At 38.6% G+C, this 25,475-nt stretch overlaps 1 protein-coding gene across 10 annotated transcripts in view; it reads left to right on the forward strand.

The window, feature by feature from the left end:
- PIP4K2A (phosphatidylinositol-5-phosphate 4-kinase type 2 alpha) overlaps positions 1 to 24,370 on the forward strand; it is a 94,435-nt gene extending 70,065 nt beyond the window's left edge. The window contains exons 5-11 of one of the 10 annotated variants that reach the window (XR_006104656.1): positions 7,053 to 7,199; positions 10,150 to 10,188; positions 12,911 to 13,024; positions 17,491 to 17,731; positions 20,373 to 20,476; positions 21,343 to 21,483; positions 24,139 to 24,370. Coding sequence is in view for 4 of the 10 variants with exons in the window: in XM_042475332.1 (XP_042331266.1) it covers positions 7,053 to 7,199; positions 10,150 to 10,188; positions 12,911 to 13,024; positions 17,491 to 17,731; positions 20,373 to 20,476; positions 21,343 to 21,423 (726 nt within the window). In the remaining 6 variants the exon portion in view is untranslated. Of the gene's footprint in view, positions 1 to 7,052; positions 7,200 to 10,149; positions 10,189 to 12,910; positions 13,025 to 17,490; positions 17,732 to 20,372; positions 20,477 to 21,342 lie in introns of all 10 variants that reach the window. The other 9 variants (XR_006104654.1, XR_006104655.1, XM_042475332.1 and 6 more) reach the window with 9 other exon arrangements.
- Positions 24,371 to 25,475: the final 1,105 nt, after the last annotated feature.

Consider the following 25,475-nt stretch of genomic DNA (forward strand, 5'->3'; position numbering starts at 1 on the left):
GAATCTGAGGCTTGCACATCTGTTCAGGGGCAAATGCCCCTTCGCGCGGGTCTCTTGAAAGCAGAACAACAGCTGTATCTTTGGGGGGGGGGAAACGGGTCCAGCAAATATGAACTTGTCCCCGATCATGATTGGGGCAAGTTCAGGGGAGGGATTTAGGTCAGAGGGAGGGTGGAGGGCAGAACGTTCCTCCCCTTAATCAGAGAAAGAGGAGGAGGAGGAAGGAGCCGAAGGAAGGGTGCAAAGGGCAGTTGGGATGACGGGAGCTAGAGGAAGGATGCAAAGGGCAATTGGGGTGACGGGAGCCGGAGGAAGGATGCAAAGTGCAATCGGGGTGACGGGAGCCGGAGGAAGGGTGCAAAGGGCAATCGGGGTGACGGGAGCCCGAGGAAGGGTGCAAAGGGCAATCAGGGTGACGGGAGCCGGAGGAAGGGTGCAAAGGGCAGTTGGGGTGCCAGGTGCCAGAGGAAGGGTGCAAAGGGCAATCAGGGTGATGGGAGCTGGAGGAAGGGTGCACTGGGCAATCGGGGTGACTGTCGGAGCAAAGGAGCCGGAAGAAGGATGCAAAGGGCAATCGGGGTGACTGACAGAGCAAGAGGAAGGAACCGGAGAAAGGGCCAAGTTCAGGGTAGGTCAGAGAGAGGGCACAGAATGGAACAAGCCTCCCTCTCGCACTAGGCAGCTTTCTCCCTCTCTTTTTATTATTTTGGACAGACTATGCGCATGCTTTTTGCTACAGGGTGATACATATAGATAGAATGTGTGTCTGCTTGTGCTATGTTCCCTTTCATTTGCTTGCTCCCAGCACGGCACTTTGCAAGAGGTTTTTTTTTCTAAATTAATTTTTATATGTGAATGCTACAATGTGAATGTTACAAATTATTATTATTATTATTATTATATGTGTATGAGGCATTCCGGGGTGGCAAGGAGGGAGGATGCAGAGATGGCATTAGATTGCGTTTTGGAGTTGAAAACGGAGGCAGGGAAAGATCCATAATCTGTAGTGACCCAAATACACACAACACACACACACCTGGAGGTTTTTAAATTTGACAAAATATGTACATACTGCCGCCTGTTTTTTTTTTTAAAAAGAAGGGGGGGAAGCACACATCTGATTGCCCAATTGCTGTAGGAAACGTCACTTTGACGAAAGCGGAACTGAATTTGATTGACAGCAAAGGCACCTTCATTTTAAACCGGTTCCGAACTCTCCGCAAGAGCTGCAATGGAATTCAGGGTTAAATTACCCTGATTGAGGTAAATTTCTAGTGGGCATTTGCTTCCGGAGGGATTCGGGGTGGGGGGGAGCCTAATCTGCCCAGTTCCATCCAGCGCAAATATGTGAGTGGGAATAGGACGAAATAAAGAAGTATTTCATCATATGAATAGTCTTTAAACAGGAAAAATTTCTCCGCCACATGTACACACTTGTATGTGTGTTCTTTTACAGTAGACTTCAGTGTAATCTGACTTAATGTATTAGCCATGGACATTTCCCAAGCTTAGTCCACAACAGTTCAGAAAAAAACCTATGGCGGGGGTGGGGAAATTTATTTTCCTTTTGTTATTTTGCCTGTGTAAGGGCATGTGTTTAAGAGTGTGTATATGCGTTCATGTGCATAAATAAATTGCCTGTATGTATTAAAAAATCTGACATCACACTGTATCAGTTAGGAAAAGCATATAATGTAGTTTTATCACTGATCTTCCTTTTCGATATTTAGAACTAAGGTTATTCAGTGGAACATTGTACCTTCTTCACATGAAATGTAATTGTTGTTCAAAGAAGGACTTCAATTAATCCTATTAAAACGCCTGTGTCACTGCATAAATTTGCTCCAGCGACTCTCTCCTTAGAATGCTATTAAAGTGTACTTTACTTTGATGAATCCATGCATATCAAGGATAATAATTCTTTTCTCCTGGTATAAAATGGGATGGTGCAAGGCAGGGCCTTACTTCATATTCAAAGACAGATGGTGTTCTGAATTTTACCTAACATGCTTTTTCTACTGGCAGTAAGTACCATAAGCAATTGAAACTAATGGTAAACTATTGAAAAAACATCAGTTGACATCTTTTAAACCAGAATCTTCTACATTGCAGATGTTTTTCAGTAGATTCATTAGTTTAAGTGATTTTAGTTGTAGCGTTATTTACAACAGGGGGCAGCACCTGTTATCCTTCAGATGTTTTTGACCTACCGCTCCCATCACACCTAGCCAGCACAGCTGACGGTGAGAAATAATTGGATGTATAAACTATCAGCATTTGAAGGGCCACAGTCCTCAGCTTAACAGTATATTCAGTATTCCAAGATTGATGAAAGAGTAACTTCTATTTATAGCTTGTTAAGTCCTTGAAAAAGAAACTGTACCCTTTTTATAAGACCCTAAAAAGGAAACATATAGTGAAGTTTCATATGGTACAATTTTAAAATACATTGATATCCAACCAAACATTATTTAACATTTTGAAAGTGTTTTTACTCAATGTGCATTGAGTCAGGGGCCCTTTTAAGTCAAAGAGCCAATAAATGCCATTGATTAATTGTTTGATTAATTAATTTCAGACTTTACTAAAAGTACACTGAAAGCCCAAGAGTAACTGGTAGACACAGATACTACTTATTACAGTTCACTTCATACACATACTCTGCTAACCAACAGTACTCAGAATTTTTACAGTACTCAGATTTGCTGCAATCCTACCACTTTCACTTGAAGGAAGTCAGATTTATTTAATGCCCACTTCATCCAAGTAATGCTTTGCAATTAGGGATGGGAATCTCATAGACAAAGAGGAACAACTATTTGGACACTTCTTCTCATATCTGTGCCATTTTTCACAATATGTTTCCTAGCCTTGGTCATATAACTCCATAAAATACACAAATGCAGAAGTGACTTGTGAAATATGCATATGTATATGCCTTCAAATGGGACCATAATAATAATAATAATAATAATAATAATAATAATAATAATTTGTATACCGCCCCTCTGGCAAACCAATCCGGGCGGTTAACAACAGTAAAATATAAAATATAAAAGTTTCCTTGGGCTATTACAGAGGGCCCTTGATATCTACATGGATTTGATTACAGGGCCCCCATGGATACCATGAAGTCCCATTATAAACAATGGGATGGTAAAATGGTATTATATTAAATATTATTTATTAAAAGGCAAAATCAAGTTTGCTTTTTTGGAATTTAAAAGAAAATATATTTTCAAGCTGTTGATGGTTAAATCCATGGATATGGGTGGCCCGACTGTAATTAGTTAAGACTTTGTTGGGTACATATATGGCACATTCTAGTTTGTTAGTTTTGATGTTTCCACTGGTTTTCATCACTGTTTCGTTATACTGCTGTTTCAAATTGTTCTACACATCATCCTAGGAAGGATTACCCCAAAGATGGCCTGTGTGGCTTTTACAAAAATAATTGTGCAGACCTTGAAATTAATTCTTTGATTAACTTGTTAAGTTAGCAATTTGCTAGATTTTCCCAGTACATTCTCCTAATTTACTAGACCTTCATTACTGCTAAAATTTAATAGGTTTTAATGAATTAGGTCGTTAATGTTTTTTTTAGAATTTTTTGGAACAGGTGACTGCCTCTTTTACATTCAAGAAAACACAAAGGTCTGTCTCTGAAAAAGAAATAATAGAATTGGAGGAAATGCACCACATGATTCTGTGATTAGGTAAACTAATCTGTGTGATTTCTTTGGAAAACAGCAGGGAGATAAATTTCTGGAACCTGAGTCAGAGAGCTGAACTGAGTTTGGGAAGGAAGGATGGAAAAGAATGGGGGACTGATTTGTTGCTCAACTGGAAACCTAACCCTTGCCCCTTTAGACTTTAAAGACAGAAGTATCCCCTTCCATGGGCTGTATGGAAGGATTTTTTTGGGAGGGGGAATCTTTCAGGGAGAGGGATGTGCACCATAACTCTTTTCAGTAACTTCTTCAAAATATTATGGACTAATTTCTATTGTATATTGTATAATATACAGTCTTGTGTAATGTTTGCCATGAACTACAATGAATCTAATCTCATGGCTCATGCAGTGGTCTGCACTTGGATGATTAAGAGAAAATCTTTCCTTCTACACCCATTTTTCTCCTTTGCGCTCTCTCTCTCTCTCTCTTTGTGGGGGAGAAAGAAAAAGGAGATGTAGATGAGTGGCAAACCTAACTGAAGAGGTTGTTATGAGCCCACGCTTTAGGGCACTTTCCCAATCTGACACTTTTCAGATCCGTTGGATTCCCACCATTCCCAGGTAACAATTGTTCTGGGCTTCATAGTCCATGAGGACAAAACAAATTAGATTGGAGGAAAACAACTTTAAAAGAGCAAAAAGAGTCTTTTTGAAAGCCAGTAACAAAACATGCTCCTCTTAAGTTCAAGAGCTGACAACATCTCTAAATCCTGTGGTTTGACTCCACGCTAATGTATCAGTCAACAAATTACTTAATGATAACTAAATAAATGATTCCAGCAATTGGTGTTTATGGTGATAAATTAGTTTTCCAATTTCTAACAGAGAACATTATTGAATTAATTTTCAAACCAACTGTTTCAAGCTCTGTAAACACCTCATAGGATTAACCCAAATCTGTCTCCATAGTATTCTCTTCATGTCGTGCTATTGATGATCAAAGTGTCTAAACTAGAAGTGTCTTTACTGTGTTTATATTAGTGTTCATTCTAAATGCAGTCAACTCACATAATGTGAATCACTGTGCTCTGTATTTGATGTAGATTTTCAAAAGATTATGTCCTAAATCCACTGGCTAGTCCCAAATAGAGTGACTCTATTGAATAAGAAGTTGGATGTAAATCCTACTAAATCATTGAGTTCATTCAGCCTATGGAAATGGACTGGATTTAGCAGCTGGATTAAAACCTATGAAACTAAATATTACTTTCTTTTGATCCATAATAATTAGTTTGGGTATAAATAAAAATATTTTCCTTAGGAAAACATACAACATCTTCCAATAGTGATTGAAATGTTACTAAATCTGAGAGGTGTTATCAGTTACCAAATAATTTCTTTTTCATATTTTTGTTTTCTCAGTAGCAATAAAAAATTTGGGTATCTCTGCTTGGACTTACTGAAATGAGAAGTGAGGCTAGTATCCTGTTTAATATTTATGTTTGTAAGCCAAACATAGGACCTGATAACTGGGGAAATGTATACACACACACACACACACACACACACACACCCCAAGTGTACATAGGACCTCATAACTTTGGGGGAGCTGTATCTATTAATGCAGGATCTTGGCCTGCCTGAAACTTTGATTGTTTGCACAAGTGTGTGGATATATTCCATTTGGCCATAATAAAATCATTGACATGGGCTTGGATCTAGAGATGTATAGAGACGTTGTTGGGGGTAGCAGATTCTCTTGACAGTTGCTTGGGGATCCAGCTCCTTGAGGGAGGAGAGCTGTTAGTAGAAACTGGAGCTGAGAGGCCCCTCTACCTGCACTGAACACAACAATATGGTGCTTTGGACCTTGCATCCCTCACTGGTAGTCAAGTGTAGTTCTTTCTTCCATTATATCAACAACAGAAGAAAACTTTATTTAGTGTATACAGTATATTATGCAAGTCTAGAAATTGTAGTCAAAAAAGTAACTCCCAAAACCTGAGTTGACTTATCATAGGTCAATGTAAGTACTATATTTTAACTTTTGCATTAAGAAAGGAAGCATCCATTGGTGAAATGCAAGAATATAGTCCATCCTGGAAGCATTTACCCCCCTCCCTATTGTCTCATCCCTCAAGCTTTCCATACAGTTATGCCTCCTAGAATTTTATAGGTTCTTTGGCATTCTTTTCCTTTACTTCATCCTTTACAACCTTTACTAATTGACCGTAAGTTTTAGCTTCAACTTATTCACGGGTCATATCAAAATCCATAATTTGTCCCTGAAACCTGTTTTCGACTTATACATGAGGTTGACTTACAGTCAAATATGTACGATGGGTGTGTGTGTATGATGCATACTATTTTTATCTGCTAGCTGAAACAAGCATGGTACCCATTTTGATAGCCCCCATATATCTGCATGTGGCAGTCTTCAAGGCAGACATTTTTTTGTGGTGAGGGAATGCTGAGCTCTTAGAAGTGAAAACATATAGGCGGGTTACAGACCGCCGCTTTGCGGCGGTCTGCTGCCACTGCCGCTTACTCCATGCAGGAGCCGCAGCAGCCACACCGCGCGGCTCCCGCACGGACCGAAAAAGAAGCTCCAAAATGGAGCTTCTTTAAGCGGCGCCTCTATGACATCGCAAGGCGCCAGGGGCGGACTCGCGACGTCATAGACGCCACAACACGTACGGACATACAGCGTACGATACGTAAATATGGCGGCGGCCGTGTGGAACGGCCGCCGCCATATTGTACGTACAGAATACGTACTAGGGTTGGGGTGTGGAAGCACCGCCCCTTCCTAACCCTAGTACGTATTCATTACGTACTAAATGGCGGTGTGTAACCCGCCATAGTTTCTACCTGCAGCAAGTGAACTGTGTAATCATAAGGTGCAGATCTGAAGTGAGAACTAATTAGAAGAGGGAACTGGCAGATTATGTGGGCTCAGAATATTCGTGAGAAGCAAGCAGTAGCGGAGAGATACTTTAACCATGTAACATTGTTGTACACCGCTTGGCAGATATTTGTTCTTTTTTTTCTTATTTTATTTGCAAACTTTTTAGCGCTCTATAAATAAATGTTAAGAAGAAGACCCTGATGAGATTCTGTATCATACAGAAAAGTTTGTGTGCTCATATCTCACATTTGTTTTGATCATCCTTTTCAAAATGTGCAGTTTTCATGCAACATGGACTGTGAGAGTGCTCCAAAAAAGCTTTTCTTAGTATTTTCTGACAGTATTATTTTTCACAAAGATTTAATTGCCTGAATTTTTATTTATAGCTTTCTTGTGTCTTCTACTCATGTTTTTAACAGAATGTATTAGAATTATCTATTCAAGTTCTAATACTGTAACATTTTGCTCTAGTTTATAGTGGAGTGTCATGGCAACACGCTACTTCCTCAATTTTTGGGCATGTACCGGCTTACTGTTGACGGAGTTGAAGTATATATGATTGTTACAAGAAATGTATTCAGCCATCGTTTGTCTGTTTATAGAAAATATGATTTAAAGGTGAGCATCTTCTCCTGTTTATTGACATTCAAGTAGTAGTTTTAATTGTTTTTAAATGTAAACATTATTGCAATTTTTTTATACTAAAGTTTAGAAGTTAGCTATTACAATGCATTAGAAAAAAGAAGCAAACAATTTTGCTAAGCTGTAATAACTAAAATAGAGTTTGTGGCTTATCTAATGCAAAAACCTTTTAGGAACATAAGGTAATTTGAGTGGCATTGTGTGTTATAAAGGAAGTGGCTTGCCAGCAGTATGCTAGCTAAAAGTAGATAAGTGCTAACGGTTGTGGTCAGAGCCATTTGAGGGGTAAAGCAAAAATAGCTGAGAAATAGCTGTATTTTGTAGGTTGCTAGACCTTTTTCTACATGCAGATTTTGTTGTAATGAATAGATCTATTTTAATGTTTAAAGCAGAGTCTTGTATCACTTTGACAAGTAAAAACTAATTTAGTTAATGTTATATTTAAAAAATCATCATAAGCAACTTCTATGTACAGTATGTTACTTCTTACTACTTTGACTCCTCCCCACACATGTAATATTAAGTTTAATGCAACATGCCACATTATCACATCATTGTGTGTACATGTGCGGACATGTCCATATACATAATTTTCTGATTAGAGGAGAAGAAATGTACAATGCAGTCCTGAAAATGGTAGGTATCATGCTTTCATTATATTTAGTGTTTTCAGGGAAAAGGGAGACAGACACAAAGATAACAGTGTTTAGCATCCATCGATTCATTTACTGTATTTGTATATTTCATTATTAAAATATATTTCAGATGGTTTGCCTATCATAAGAAAACATTAAATACTAAAACATCAAGGCAAAGCAATAAATGAAGCTAGCAAAACTATTAAAACAGAACTCATAGTAGTTATTTTCTAATGGTAAACTCTGCAGATATAAAAACAACAAACTAAATGAAAATCCTGGACAAATAAAACTCTCATCTGCTACCTAAAATGCAAGTGTGTGGGCAAGGTACACATTGATGAGGCTACACTAGTGAAAAAACACAAAATCTAGTCATTACTTGGAGGACTTGAGTGGTATCAAAAAAGACTCCTCCTCAATGAAAAGCAAATATGTATGAGAGCAGACAGTCCACAAAATCTCGTTTGTATTGTGTGTAGTAGTGCATGAAAAGCAAATGAAGCTGTGTAAAAACCACCAAGATAGGTTTCCCTATCCATGCCACTCAGTTTATCATATTTTATATCATATTTTAATGGTGTCAGCAGCATGATGCCACCTAATTTCATGCCAACTGACTTGTTGGTACAAAACTGCTAAAAGGTCTAGAAGAATAACAGCCAGAACAGACTGGCAAAATATGCCACCTTCATGAGAATGTGGCATATGCACACTACATGCCCCAACACCGCCTCACGCCACCCCACTGGCCACACAGCAGGTGGCATCACGGCGTTTCTGCGGCATGGTATTTACATGTACCACACTGCAGAAAAACCACCCCTGTGGCAGAAAGGCCAGGTTTTTGCTAGCTCAAAAAAGAGTGGCCTGTGGTTGCCATGGCCCTGATCTGGTGCTCAAAGGGGCGATGTGATGCTGCCCCTTTAGGCCCGTCTGTTTCGGCCCTAAGTAGTGCAGCCTTCCATAGGTGGGAAACAAAATTGTTTTTCTTGCTGTACCCAGTCCTACAGTTCTGAGATTGAAGTAGTCTACAAATCCAACTGGCCTGCCAGTTTTGTGACCTCATTCACAATTAATTGGGATGATTAGTGAGATTTTAATGGTGTTTTTAGAGGGCCAGAATTTGCATATTGCATAGCCATTGTGGCAGGTGGGGATGTATTTTTGTAAGCAGACACCATTTCCCCCCACATAGTGCCTGTCTTAGAACAAATCATAAAGTGGTATCATTCCATAGGGATGTTGTAAGGAAAAATGGTGAGTGATGGAAGGTTGCACAGCTTCACAAAAAGAGAAAACCAGTGAACCTCGCCAAAAAAAGTATTCATCATTTTCCCCCTTCAGATTGTAGTGTATATGGGTGCATGCACATGTACATATGTATGTGTATTCCCAAACCTAGAAATTCAATTTGAGAAATTGAGAAAATTTAGCTCAGCACAGGCTTATTTTACTTAGTGGATAATCCTCCATTCCACATAGCAAACAATTTTTTTAATTGAGAGTTTCAAAAGTCTTATAATACGGCATGGAGGCAACCCATTCACCTCATCCCCTACTGCTGTTGAATCTTAGCAGCTGTTTGGATTCTCGGTAATGTAAGTAATAAATACATCTTCTTTGCTTCTTTGTATAATCTTGCTTATTATCACTAGACTGATTACTGTACTGTAATTAGAATATATAGCGACAGTAAGGTTTCTATGGCAGTTTCCTTGACAAATTAAGTTTTACATTATGAGTGAAGATTTCTCTAGAGAGTTATAGCAAAATTAAAGATGCTAATAATAGGACAATGAGATCCAAACCTCCATAGAGAGAGAGAGAGTTCCTTTCTTAGGCTGAATCTACACCTGCAATATAATTTGCTTTTACCTTCATCCAGATCCCCTTTGAAGATAGAACGTTCCTCCAGTTTCAAAGTAAAAGCACATCTTTTAGACAACTGAAGGCTTTAATGCAGTTTAAAAAAACAGAAAACAAAACCATTTTTGCTCTGATTTCGAAGGGGCAGGGATTGCTTTTTAAAATTGGGCTGTAATTTTTGCTGGATTGGGGCCAATAAATTTACAAACTAGTTCCATTCTGTATGTGTGTTTTTCTTTTTTGTGACATTACCATATTATTTGTATAGCATAGTGTTCTCCTGAGTTTGCATAATTTTGTGTTAGGATTGTGGGGGGAAATCTTACAATGCACTGAATGAAATAATTCTGCATTAAATAGCACTTGTGTCCTTAAGCGTTACTCCCAGTGGCATTTTTGATACAGTCTTTCTGTTTCAGGGCTCTACAGTAGCGAGAGAAGCCAGCGACAAGGAAAAGGTATGGCAAGGTTATATTTATGTGGTTGCTCAGTCACCTAACTTGATCTTTTTTAAAAGAACAAAATTGTGATAATTGCATGGTATCCACTCCAGGTAAATATGAGAGAGGTTTAGGCTGTACCTTGTGCCAACTTAACCTTGGAGTAAACTTCACTGAAGTCAGACCAAAAGGCTAAGATGCAAAGTGGTAGATCTCAGCCTGTGTGGTTATATTTTAATCATGTCTTGCTCATTTTGTGCTGTTATATTTTTAAACATTTCATAAACTGTTCTGGAAATTTACTAATGGGCAAGATATAAACTGAATGTATAAAACATTTTATCTGTTACCACCAAAAATAATGTTGGAAAAAATCATGCTAAATATCTAAAGCTATTAACTTCCTTTCATTAAGTATTAATAAAAGTTATTTTTGGTGGGAAAATTCAGAAGCTGTCATCTTAAAATATTTTGCAACTCTGTGGATAGACTTGTCATCCCTATGGTATCACCTTAATATGCAGAGAAGGATTAAAAGCCACCCTCCAAAGGTCAAATGCTTCCTATTCATTGAAGAGCTAGTTCAGTCTTCCACATTTTGATACCCTTCATGTATGTTGGACTATATTTTCCATCATCTCAAGCCAGAATGACCAGTTACCAAACTGGTTGGAGCAGGTTATGGTAGTTGTAGTCCAACCTATTTGCAAGTTAGAGATCATTGAAATAAATGTTGTGGAAGTAAAGTCAAACTAAATCCAAAATGCTGAAATACTTATACAAGCAGAAACCTGATGATGATCTTCCAGTCATGGTCCTACAATCATACTTGCATAAACTTTTGTCAGAAAAGACTATTTTTCCCTCTACTCATGGGTCTTTGAGATAGAAGCAATCTTATTATTTTTCCATATTGCCTTTTCAACAGTGGTGAGACATATTTGCATTTTAGTAGAAAAGTCAGGTTCAACAGTTGTCAAATTCTGACAGCTGTTGCTTTGTTTGTTTGTTTGCTTGCTTAATGTCTCCACAAAATATACAGTGGGCCCTTCCTATATGCAGAGGATCCGTTCCAGACCCCCCCCCCTCGCGTGTGGGAAAAATGTTTATGCTCAGATCCTATTGCTTTCTATGGTGATGTGCTCCTTTATGCAGCACTGTGTGTGCACCTGTGGCACGCACGCCATTTTGTCCTCCCGGGCTTACCATAGATGTAAGCTCAAATCCGCGTAAGGCAAGCCTATGTATGCCGTGGGCATGCTATATATCCCAGCTGCCAGGCCTCTCATTCCTTATCTAGATATATTCCTTCATTCTTTGCTTCCCTAGAGAGATCTTGTAGCACCTTTGAGACTAACTGAAAGAAAGAAATTGGCAGCATGAGCTTTCATAGACTTCAGTCTACTTCCTCAGATGCATTTGGTGGAGTGGAAGCCAGGCACAGACATATATATGTCATTGGTATGTGAGAATGTCAATTCAAATTACAAATCTTTTGTGTATGGAAATGAAGTTGCAGGTCCAATTTTAACAATGATCGTTTGTGCACAAAGGCATAGGAAACTGGTCTTTGTGCATGGAGATGAACTGGCAGATCTGATTTTACAGAACCCCTTGTACAAAGGTGTGAAATGTTTTCTGTCTCTATGATAGCACCAATCATTCCAAGAAAAGTTCACTTAAATATCTTACTTGAAATGGCTTCTCTTAGTTCTGATTTATGTGAAGCTTCACATAGTGTGTTTTGTCCTTGCATGCTTAATTCACAGTTACATGTAAGGCTACTTAACCCCCAGAAATTCAACCCAGTAGATCTTAGCCAAGTGTCACTTTTGACTTCTGAATGGTGAAATCAAAAATAGGAATGCTGCATCTGCTGGTGTGGTTACCAGCATTACTCTTGACATGGCTGAAACTAGAAGTGACATTACTTCGTTTCTGGTTTTTAGTTGCTATTTTAGTTGCTAATGACTACTTTTGCTTCTCCAGTTTGAAGGAGTAGTATGGGCAAGGTACTCCAAGTGTCTTGTTTTTGTGGTGGTTTTGGTGGTTTTGTGCCAATTTTGGCCAGACAATTAGCTGGAATTATTTTTTTTAAAGAAAGAAATCAGGGAGTGGGTTGGGAAGTCTCCTGGGAGCTTAAGAGAGCTGTGCAACAGAGGTTGGAGACAACACTTTACCCACCTGTGTCTTAGCACTTGTAGCCAGAGAGGAAAAGTATCTGAACAGGAGCTTGTGGGTGTGTGTTGCTTGCAGAATATTTTGATGGGGGTACAGTTGCAGCCTGCTTCTTGTTAGTATCTATCATGCAGTAGAAATCTTATACTTAGAATTTTACTTCTGACGAATAGGAGTTTATCTTTCAGTGAATGTCCACAATGAGATAAATAAAACACTGGTCTTAGAAATCAGTGACATATTTTTTTCTTTTAAAAAACCTGAGTATTCCAGTGGCTTAATGTAAATATACCAGTGACAAAGGCAAACTGTAGATCTCTTTAAGAAAGAGGAAAATAGAATGCAGATGTGTGTGAATTCACTTTAGAATTGTTATTAGTTTACCTTGATGCCATAGCTTATTCATGCCCCCTTGTGGCTGTTGTTTTGCTTTTTAATAGCTCTGAATATTGGGTTATGGTAAGGATTATGCTATCTGATTCATAGAGCATGCTTTTTTTTAAATTGCATTCATTTCTTTGTAAAGGGTTTTTTATTGATTAGCTTTATCTGTTTATTTTAGGCCAAAGAACTGCCAACATTCAAAGACAATGACTTTATCAATGATGGTCAAAAGATTTATATTGATGAAACCAACAAAAAGATGTTCCTTGAAAAGCTTAAAAAGGATGTGGAGGTAAGAACGCTATCTGTCCAACTCTTAAGTGTGCTACACTGAGCAAAGTCATAGAAGCTGTTGCAGAAACACCTGTTAGATAACTCTGTGCCACCAGTACCTAATAATTTTCAAATATTTAGGTACACATTGTATTAAAAATGGAAGTAAAAATTCTATGAATTGCCCTGATTATAAAAATCTCCATGTTTGCAACTGGATTTTTTTATTATAGCATAAGTATTACCTGTGAGAGCCAGCATGGTGTACTGATCTGAGTGTTGCACTATGGCACCAGAGATCAGGGTTTTAATCCCTGCTTAGCCATGGAAACCCACTTGCATCTTCTTGGGCAAGCCACTCTCTAGCAGTGGAAGAGAAAGGCAGTGACAAACCTCTGAATAAATCCTGCTGAGAAAATCTATGATAAGGTTGACATAAATCAAATGAGCTGGAGGCACATAATAACAACAACAGTAGGAGGGGATGAGATTTAGACATCCTGTTATGTCTCTTTGCTGGCGCAGTAAATGATCATAAGAAGAAGAAAAAAGCTTAAGGTGTCCTTCTTCATAGTTATTTTGTAATACAGATCTATATGTTTCTGTCTTAATCTAACTAAATTTCTAACAAAATTCTCCACAAAGATTATACTGTTAAAAGTAGGAATGTGGAGCACTAGGTAACAATGAGCAGCGCTTTGTATGGCAGGACTATAAGCTTTGTTCATTTCTTCTACTCAGATAAGTTGCTGCTCTCAGAATTATTTCATTCTGAGTGTATGATTTTTTCATCACACTCTAGTTGGTGGATCTCAGGGTTCTAGTAAAAAGAAAAAGAAAATACTAGGTTGCATAGTTTTCTACTCTCAATCATATCCTCACAGCATCCTGGCTAAGTAGTTTAGGCTGACAGTGTGACTAGCCCAGTGTCACTGAGCTTCATAGCTGAATAAGGTTTGAATCTAGGTCTCCTTGACTATAGACAGAGCTTAGTAAACGTTTTTAAGCTACAGTTCCCAAAAGCCCTCAGCCAGTATGAGCACTAATCTACATTAAATTACAGTTTGTGATGCTTCTCTAAATTCAACACAGTGTATGATATTATCTATTTTTATAGCACCTTTTTGAGATGAGTTATATGGAGAGTACTGACTAGCCCAAAGCCTAAAGAAACTGGTGAGGGAAGGCAATTTGCGGTCATCTGCTTATCCATCTTATATTGCAAAATGTCTCTACCTCTGATGGGAAATAACTCCATATGCTACTATCCCATATCATAAGACATAGAAGGGCATACTCCTGTCTCTTAAACTTTCTGGATGCTGTGAGAAGCTATTCATTGCTGATCTCTCAATGTGTGAAACTGTGCTTGTTCTGATAGTCAACTCTCATTAATTGAGTTTTTAAATATCATTCTCATCTCTATATAAAAGATACATATCTTGTGGAACTTCTTGATGCTGGGCATAACATACTAGGCTTAACATTATCTGAGCACTATACTTCAATATTCATGGCACTTTGTCTTGAACTGTTAAAATGCATTGTATACATTTTCCTCTGAGATATGGGTCAAATAGTGTTTTGGATATTTGAGTGTGACCAGACTCTTATAAGGTCAGTCATGTAATTGTGTTTAGAGAGACTTGTATGGTATTGCTTAACATTCATACAGAAGTACCATTAAATTTGCATGTAGGCAATTATTGTGAAGTGGCTTGACATCTCATGCTGATAACAGAAAGCTAGTCTTGCATCTTTATTTTATCTTTATTTTTCTATTTTACTGTTTTGGTTCTGGCTGATATATTAGAGACCTAAAGAAAGAACACTGCTTATGTTTACCTAGTATTCATATTTAGATTTGAACATCTGTTATAATATATATTAATTTTATTCTTTGGTTATTGTTTATAACAATAGTTATCTGGTGTTTTCTTCTCTTGGAATTAACTCTTCCAGAAAATTTGGACTTATTTTATTTATTATTTATTTATGGTATTTATACCCCGCCCTTCAGCCCTAAAGGCTCTCAGAGCGGCTTACAATTATTATTTTTAATTAGATGGTTACCTGCCCTCAGGTTTACAATCTAAAAGACACAACACAAAAGGAGAAGGGAACAGTGGTGGAAAGGGGGATGAGGTCCAGTGGTTATTCCCTTCCTCTGAGGCCTGGACCAAGGCAGATGGACTGGAGGGCGAGCTCTCTTTATTCAGGCTAGCCCTGATTGAGCTGGGCCTGCCTGTTCACTCCCTCGCAGGCCGAAGGATGACAGTTATCATGGAGGGAGGTTTTATTTTATGGGGCAGGTTGATTACTCAGTCTGGCTTCCAGCAGCATTGAATTGGAACATGACTGGTCAGCTCAGTATGATTTCATGGAGATCTTGAAACTGTTTTTTAAATGTATAGATGACATGTATGTCAGAATTTATCCTGCTACACTGCTTCTGCATTATCGCAAGAAAGATCTTCTTGCCAGAATAAGTGTGACATATTACTGTACTTAGCTTGGCCTCTTGTTGCTGATTTTAAAAATCCCAATAGATATAGCTGGAATTGGGGAAAGAAATTACTGCATAGTGGGAGGGAATAATTTAACTTTTGTCCTGGTGCCATTCAAACTAGTTTTCTGTACCAGTAGGATAAGATTCAAAATAGTTCTTCTTGGTGCTGATCTGAGATGTCCTCCTATTTAAATAGGAAGAGAGAAACCAAAAGCTGAACTGGCTCTTTCACATGAAGACCAGCAATTTCTTTGGTTTTCTGATCCACTGAAGAGTAAACCACTTGATGAATATCACATCTAGTTTGGCCCCAGTTAGATGTTGGGGGTTTTCTCACCATATGTATTGGTCAAACCTGTTTCCTTGGAATCTTTAAAACTACTGGATGTATAACAAAACATTCTGGAAGCACTGTTGATTTGGCTCGTCTGCCTTGCTTGCCCCCATTTCAATCATATCCTACCCAGTTGCTGTTTTTCCTTGGTCAGGGAAAACTAGAATTAGGCATTAGCCTTAGGTGATGGATAGTGTTCAAGCAGCTGCAGTCCCCTGGCTGTTCCCTTCTGTTGAAGGACTAGAGCTGTGTGCCCCACATGGCCAAGCAACATTTGCTAAGCTTCACTGCTCTCGTTAGGTGAAGTAGAGGATGTTGTCCCTTTGCTGGTGTTGAAGATTCAGCAGCCAATGTGGTTAGCTTCTGAAGATGGAATGGGCTAGGGGAACCATCTTTGCCATCAGTCAAAGTGGACTGGATCTTTCTTTAATTCATTCAGATGAATGAAGTGGGGAATGAATTATGCACAGGGCAGGAGTATGTATAATACATTCACTTGATCTGCCCTCTCATTTGTTGCAGGGTAGAGGTAATGTATTCCAAAAATATACTGGAAATTTAATTGGCATTGGGGGGTCCATATATTGTAAGTTGAACTAGTTCATTTTTAGGGAGTCAGTCATCCTAACAAATTTGATGGATTTGTCTTTCATGAATTGATCTTGCTATTATTGTTATGTGGCTTCAAGTTGACTCCATCTTTCAGCAACTCTTATCATGAATATTTTCTTAACAGGATTTATTCAGAGGAGACTTGGCTTTATCTTCCTCTTAGGCTGAGAGAGTGTGACTTGCCCAAATGATGCCAACCTGTGTCCCTGTCTCTGAGAGGTGCATACAGGAGGCAACAGGAGAGTCCCCAAGGGATGTGTGGCTCACCAGCAAAGATGAAGGTTTATCAGGGTAGTCATGCCAGTCTGAATCAAACATAGTTGATCAATAAATCCAAATGTCCAAAAGGGAGATCCAAAAGTGTAGTCATTGAACAAAGCAAGATCTAAAGTTATCAGGCAATGCTAGCAAGAAACTGGTGGAATGTTGTGTCCACTAAATTGAACTGTTGAAAGCAACAATTCCCTGAAAGAGGTGCCAGAATTTATGGTCTGTTGTCAGAACACAGCTGTTTCCTGATTAATAGGTGCTTGATTCTTGCTCTGACTTCTGTAGCCCCTCCTTTTCCTTCCTTCATTTTGCCATGGTATGTATGGTGTCTTGATGTTAAGAAACTGCCATATCTTCTTGGCAATCTGCCTTAGTAGCATGGCCCCCTGTCTCACTGTCTTGGCTCACTATCTCAGGTCTGTTCTGGGGGTGAGGCACAACAGTCACCAACTGGTTTTTCATGGCTCAACAGGGATTCAAACCCTGGTCTTATGAAGCCCTACTCCAATACTCAAACTACTACATCATTCTGGCTTTGCCTTGATCTTATCCCCCCTCCCCCTTTAAGGCCATGTAAGCTTATGGCTATTTTCATGTATTCATTAAATTCTCTTTATTGGTTTTCATCTGAGCAAGTCAGTTGTCATAGAAAGTAAAATTTGTCTTTCCAAACTGGATCTTAGATTCTCTCTACAGTTTCCTTTTTTTTTAACCGTTTCCATTGTTCCATGGTAACTTACACTTCATTATGGCCATCTAGTTCCTTGCTCAGTTAAAACTCATGGACTACAGCTTGCTGGTTGGGATTCACGATGTTGAGAGAGCAGAACAAGAGGAGGTAGAATGTGAAGAGAACGAGGAAGATGAAGGGGAAAGTGATGGAACTCACCCAGTTGGAACACCTCCAGATAGTCCAGGAAATACACTGAACAGCTTGCAGGCTTTTGCTCCTGGAGAATTTGACCCAACCATTGATGTTTATGGAATAAAATGCCATGAAAGTAAGTGATACTGGCTATAAATATTTAGATGTGGAAAACCTTTTGTCTGTAAGAAAATTATTTATGCTGCTCAGCGACAGTCATTCAATAGAGTATGGTTTTAACTGCTTCTCTTTAACAGCTAAAATTTGGCTCTAATACTTTAGCAACATCACCATCATCCTCATTATATTTATTTCTTACCCATCTCTGCCTGTGGATCAAGGCGGAGAATAACAGATTAAATAAAATACAGCAACAAATTGATACTTAACACTATTGAAAATACAAACACCAATTAAAAATACAGAATCAGTAAAAAGAGCCTAACATCAATTTAAGAGCATGTACCGTATACAGTATACTCAACTATAAGTCGAGGGCAGGTTTTGGGGCCAAAATTATAGATTTTGATATAACCTGTGGATAAATGGGGGGTAAAACCTAAGGGCATGTAACAAAAGACCTAAAGGATGAAGCAAATGAAAGCAATGCTAAAGAATTTACAAAATTCCAGCAGACATAACTGTTTGTGGTCACATAAGGTCGGATGGATGAGAGAATAGAGGGGAATCAGTACTTCCAGGACAGATTATGCTCTTGCCTTTCAACAATCAGGGGATTGTTCCCTTTTTTATAAGAGTTAAAGTACAGTGCTTACATTGGCCTGTGGATAAGCTGATCCGGTTTTTGGGGTCAATTTTTTAACTAAAATTTCTAGACTTATATGTGAGTATATACAATATGTTAAAAACACTGTTTATAATTTAAAAATTCATAATTTAAAACCATCCGGATAGGCTGCTGGAAGAGATTAGTCTTTAACACTGTTTTAAACACAGACAGCACATTCAGCTACTGAATCTCTTCTGGCAGGCATTTCACAATTTGAGGGTGACTGACAAAAAAAGTCCTAAAAATAAAGTCACCAGTCTAGTCCTGGCTGACTGAAATAAATGTCCCCCAGAAGACTAGAGTGTACAGGGTAGATTATACAGAAGACAATCCCTGAGGTAACCTGGACCCAAAATCTTGTATGGCTTTAAAGGAACAATGGGGCAAAACAGACTGCTTAAAAATGGTAGATTGGGGACGCTGGGAGTTGCTCACCCCAGAGCCATGGCAACCGCATGCATTCAGCCCCAATCCACCCCACCGCCACACTTCTGAGGGGCTCTTTTAAAAGGTATGTGGTTTTTTTTTACTGCTTTTTAGGGCGGCTTTTCCAGGTGGGGCTTGGGAGGCGTGCATCATGTAATCACCCTGCCCCTAAGCCACTCGGAAGTGGGCTTTTTTCACCCTTCTGTTTCGAGCCAACTAGTGTCACATTTTAGACTCTGTTAATGATGTAATTATTGAATTGTTATTGAATTTTACTATTGTAATGGTGGGAGGGATTAAGGGGATAATGGTAACGTTTTACTGTGTATTTGTATTTTTATTTTCTGTTGTAATCCTGCCTCTATCTGCAGGGAGAGGTGGGAAATATATTATTGTGAAATTGAAGGCTTTCATGGACGGCATCCATAGTTTTTTGTGGGTTTTTCAGCTATGTGGCCATGTTCTAGAAGAGTTTATTCCTGACGTTTTGCCAGCATCTGTGGCTGACATCTTCAAAGAATGCTTGCCTGGAAAGGAGTTAGGTCACAGACAGAATAGGAAAACTGGTGAGGAAACACAACCTTCAAATGGTTTACAAATCGACGAAGAAAATCCAGCAAATGCTTCGCTCATCCAAGGCCCAGAGAGACCCTCTCACAGCCACAGGAGTTTACTGCATACCATGCAGCTGCAGAAAAGTCTACATAGGGACCACCAAACACAGTGTACAAACAAGAATCAAGGAACACGAGAGACTGCAGACTGGATCAGCCAGAAGAATCAGCAGTAGCAGAACATGTTACAAACCATCCTAGGCATAAAATACTGTTTGAAAACACTGAAATTCTGGACCATGCCAACAACTACCATGTCAGGATGCACAGGGAAGCCATTGAAATCCACAAACACCTGGACAATTTCAACATGAAAGAGGAAACCCTTAAAGTAAACAAGGTTTGGCTACCAGTCCTGAAAAATAGCAAGATGAAGACTCAACAAATGCAAATGAGAAATCTCCCAGGGTCAGGGGTTTCCCAGCAGACAATGAGCACTAATCAAGCAGACACTATTCCTCTTTTGCAGCCCCTCCCACCCTGAGGCCTGCCATTAGCAACAGAAGAATACACATGCAAATCACTCCTGCCTTTCCAGGTCACACAATATATATACCCAACTCCTTTCCAGGCAAGCATTCTCTGAAGATGCCAGCCACAGATGCTGGTGAAACTTTAGGAATAAACTCTTCTAGAACATGGTCACATAGCCCAAAAAACCCACAAAAAACTAAATGTATTATTATTATCATCATCATCATCATCATCATCTTGACATTGCTAAATGTTTTGGAAAATGTATTTAAACATTATATTGTCATTACATTTGTGTTCCATTATCTAAGTTAAGGAATTTTTGAAACCAACAAACTGTTGGGGGATGGGGCAAAAACTACCTAACACCATCAGTTTACTTTCTTAATTTATTCCAGCATGCTTCTATAGGTGTGTCTGATCTCCTAGACAGAAGCATATGTATAGTTATAGTTACATGTTTCCCCCCACAGATGCACCTAGGAAGGAGGTATACTTTATGGCCATCATTGACATACTTACCCATTACGATGCAAAAAAGAAAGCAGCACATGCTGCAAAAACTGTCAAGCATGGCGTGAGTATCAGTGATTAATGTATTCTGTTTCTGCTAAATATTTTCAAGCATTAAGCATTATAGATACTGTTCTGTAGGAAGGTCTAGGTTTGCTCCATTTACATTGTTTGTGGGCCAAGAGGAGTTAAGATGAGGAACTGTGATTGCATATCCAGGTATTCCCTTTTTGTCTCAAAAGTAGTTGTCAGTGAAGCGCAGTTGAAACTGACTTTAGTTGCTGAGAGAAGAAAATACTTGCATCTCATGCATTTTCTTTATCTTAAGTTATCCCTCTCCCTTGAAGCTGTTGTATGTTTACTTGGGGGAAAAATTAAGATACAGAGTCTCCAAAGACATCTCTGTCCTCTAATCTAAACCTGCAGTTCTGTTTACTTGAATCAGAATTAGATATCGTTTCTCAACTTTATGACTGTCAGCCATTTGTGACTTTAGCACAAGAGAATGGAGATAATAACACATTTTTATTTACAAAATGTTTTTAACTAAGAGAATTATGAACAGAAGTAGAAAGATGGAGAAGGTGAGTATGGCTTGGGGAGATGGGTAAAGCTGAGCACCATTACTTGTGAGGAAAGCAGTAGTAACCCCAGGGTATGACATTTTGAGAACTGCAAGAGGGAGAGACGTGTGTTATTTGAATTACCCTGTTAGTTCTCACATTGTTGATGTTACTAATACTCCTCAACTTGTATTTTATATATACCTTAACATACCAATATAATTTCTCAGCCTTCCTCATGCTTCTGATGAAACATGTTTTTGTTTCTAAGAGCTCCTCCACAATAAATCAGCCTCTGAAGAGAGCCACAGACTTCCCCTTGTCTTGACTTTTTCTTTGCCCCCTTCCCCTTGTTCTTGCTTTTCAGGCTGGTGCAGAAATTTCAACAGTTAACCCTGAACAGTATTCAAAGCGATTCTTGGACTTTATTGCCAACATTTTGACGTAACCTAATGTTCCATTGGACAGATACATGAGGTCTGGGAACAACAGCAATGGCTACCAGTGTGTAAGGGATAAAAGCTTCTTTTAAAAGGAACTCTCAAGTGCTATCTTGCAGAAGGCAGCCCCCTTGTTTACATCTGCTGGCAAAGATGACTGACTGGGGTGAAATACTCGCTTTTAAACAGCTGCCTGATTATGCCCAGCATAGTTCTAGCTATTTCTGATGCGCGTGCGTGTGTCTGTGTGTGTGTGAGTGTGTGAGTATGAGTGTACAAAAATGAATATAAATTAACTAATATTAACTAAAATAGATCAGCTTCTTACTCGGTGTGCATTGCAACAACAACACTCCGTGGATACTAGCTGAAGTGGAACAAATGGACAAAGGAGTTGGGAGGGGGGAAGGAAGGGAGGAATATGTGCATGTTAAGTTCAACAACAGCATTGGTATCAAAACTAAACTGTGGATCAGTTTAATTTTTGAACTGAGTGATGCAAGACAGTATTGGTGACAATGACTATGACCTTTCTGCACAGGTTACACTTAACAATCCTGCATGCTGACACTCCTTAAGAATAGCTCCAAGTGTTGGAAGATTTCCTGTTGGCAACGTTTAGATTTTAATTTTATTAAATTGGCCTATCACAACAGGAAACAGTCTTCCAGGAATTGATAGGTTTGGCTCTTGTTTTACTACGATCAAAATGCCATAATCATGCTGTGTGTTCTTTGCCAAGGGTAAACATATTTTGATGGGTTGGGGGCAGGAAGATAAACGGTTTCACTGTTTTATTACACAAAGATTTCACACTGTATGTTTAGCGTATAGGAACTGAGTATGCTACAAAGGAAATCAGATATGCTTTTTAGAAGAAAAGCATTGTTTTGGGCAATAATGTTATTTTCCATCACATGAACAAAGGAATAGGAAAGTCTGTTCATTTCCAATTGATAAAAGAGAGAGAGAGAGAGAGAGAAGTTTAAATGCTTACATGTGCTGTTTTTAATATTCTATTAAAGTACTCCTTTTTTTTAAGCCCTAAATTTTGCTGTTTACATTACTAGGAAAACAGGGATGCTTCTGAGGCTGTGTGCAGTATGTGAATCTGAAGTTTACATGTAAAGCTATTTTGCAGTGCAAGATGAAGTAATACCTTGAGATGTAATATGCAGTAATGTACCCAAGTGGATGTTTCACTCACTTCCATGATAGATTTTACCATCAATGATGACAGATTGTTTTGAGGTATTATTTTTAGAAGTGGCGTTTTTATTACTTTAATAATAATAAGCTTTGTTTTTTCTCCAAATTATGTTGTTTGATAGCTTAAAGTTTTACTGTCACCTGTAACCTGAAACACTCTAAATTTGGGGGAATGTTTCCAAACTTCAGTAAAGATCTAATTTGATATATGTTTAAAATTATATTTTCTACTTACACACTGTGCTAAAATTGTGCCTTTTAATAATTCTTTGTTGAAACAGACATTCATAGGCAACTCATAACAACAGAAACTGCACTACCCCAGTACAATTTAAAATTTATCCCATGAGTGCCAGGTTCTCCTGCAACATAATGCCAGGGCTGTTCAGACTACAGCTGTGCATAATGTATCTAGTGTTGACTTTTGAGAATTCTGATAAAACGGCAGCTGATCTTGCTATCTTGTGTGGCCAAAAGCTGTGTCATCCTTGTTATGCTCCACAGTTTTTTTAAAATAGGGGTTTGTTACCTTTTCTTTCAGATGTTAAGGTATCTAAGTGAGTTTTCCACCAAAGATAATAAAATTGGGAGGGGATAATGATATGATTGTAAATAAGAGTTAACTATTACATTCCCCCTTTTGGTTTTAGCTCACAAAAATTCTTGGACATTTTATGGTCACTTTTTCTATGGGAAAGCAAACGGATGCTGAGGTTTACTCTGGGCCTTCACAACCATCCAACCTTGATAATTTTACCCCACATTGGACTACTCACTATTCTAACGGGGATCTCTTTGAACTTTCTTTGGAGAAGGGTTGTAGCTCAGTGTTAGAGTACATGCTTTATATGTAGAAGGATTCTAACTCTGTCCCTAACAACTCTAGATAATACTGGAAATGCTATGTCTGTAACCCTTCAAAACTGCTGACAGACAATGTAGACAATACTGAGCTAAACAGACTAATGGTCTGACTAGGTATTAGACAGCCTTCTATGCTTTTCTTCATCCTTAGCACACCTGCAGCTGCCTCTTTTTTCCTTCTGCTACCCAGGCTTGCTTCCTAGACAGCTACATACCATTCACACCAATTCATTACTGTTTCCACTAACTTTGTTCTTCTTCCTCTTTGATATAATTGATTGATTGTTGTGTTGTACAGTGATCATGTTGGTTCCACACTTTTTAAAATATATATTTCAACTGTTGCAAATCTGGATAACATATTAATTTCCTTAGTAATATTAGTTTTGTTCAACATCTATTCTAAGAGAGATCCTAAGTTTTGATGGCCCCTTGAGGGACATGATACCCAAAATTGCATCCTTCAATTTATGATGTGTTACAAAAATGACAGATTTAAGATAGTTCAAGAAAGAACTGTAAATCATTGATTTCTAGCAAGAGTGGGCTTGAATAAAATGCACTCTTTCCACATATACTAGCCTTTTCAGACATTGATCAAATGTTTTGGCTTTTCTTTTTCTTAACCCTAATGTTTCTGGAAATTCCAGTCTTTGCAAATGCACCTCACACTTTCATGAAAGAGGCACCACTGGATCTTTGTAGAACTCCGCCTGTTTCCCAGCCAAATATGCCTAGGAATGATGCTTCACCAATTGAATTGCCGTCTCTTTTTCCACCTGAATTCCTACTGGTACGATTGGATATATTGTATACTGTACACTGGCAGACTGCCATCATCTGTGATTTTGAAGACTATAATAAACCTCATAATAAACCTCATTAATTTGTATTGTGCTGTTTGGTGTGTCTCTTCACATCAAATGTTAGTCTACACAATACATGTTTGAGCTGATGAGTCTTCTGACAGGTCTTACCTAATGACCTTTTTGGGTTGAATCTTGTGCATAAATCAGTCTTCCCCCAACCTGGCACTTTTCAAAATGTGTTAGACTGCAGATCCTAGAATCCACCAGCTAGATGTGCTGGCTTGGGGATTCTTGGAATTGCAGTTCAGCACATATGGGAAATGCCAGACTAGGGAAGGCTGAGCTTGATCAATAAAGGTACCTCCCTAAATTTTTAAAAGCTCCAACAACCTGTTACTTTAACTCCTTACCTCTTGGGTAAGAGTTGCACACTCTTTCCTCAAGGAACGGTAAACTTTAAACACAGTCCAGATGCCACAATATATTTATTCCCTTTTTGAAATATTTTCATGTTCACAAAAACTTTGACCTTTTTGTCCCTTCTTCCCCATGTGTCAAACATGAGCTTATCTATGTTATCTTTTCCCACTGAATACCACTGTTCTTGCTTATCTTTCCACCAATTCCTTTAATGTGTGCCACAGGCTTCATTCAAGAACCTATCACAAGGAACAGAATAGTCTCATTCTCTTACTAATCACAGAGCCAACTTCTGAAACAGAAATCCATCACTGGCAAAAATCTCCCTTTAAACCTGTCCTTCCCTATATATCTTCTCCCCAAAAGCACTATTTTTATGAAGTGTTTTGGGATAACATTGGCAAGGCAGATTTTGGAACTAGTGTCACTATCAGTCAGAGAGGACCTATTCCACTTTAGGAGGGACATGATCAGCCTCAAGTCAGAACATGCTTTCTCCCAAACTTAAACATTCTTACATTGGGTACATTAAACATTCTTACATTGTCCACCCTTCCTTCTACAACCCCTGGAGAAGACATGGCATAAATTAGGTGTCCATAGGCTACTTGAAATCTGCCTCAACAGCATAGCAACATTTAACTGTTCAGAAGCTTTATTCTTCCTACCAAAACATGACAAAAAGTCTCCAAGACCTCCCAGATCCAACTCAAGTTATTTATTTGCTTTAACAGTGCTGAAACACAGCAGCACTGACC

This window comes from Sceloporus undulatus, chromosome 6, assembly GCF_019175285.1.
Source record: "Sceloporus undulatus isolate JIND9_A2432 ecotype Alabama chromosome 6, SceUnd_v1.1, whole genome shotgun sequence".
In the NCBI taxonomy this organism is placed as follows: domain Eukaryota; kingdom Metazoa; phylum Chordata; class Lepidosauria; order Squamata; family Phrynosomatidae; genus Sceloporus; species Sceloporus undulatus.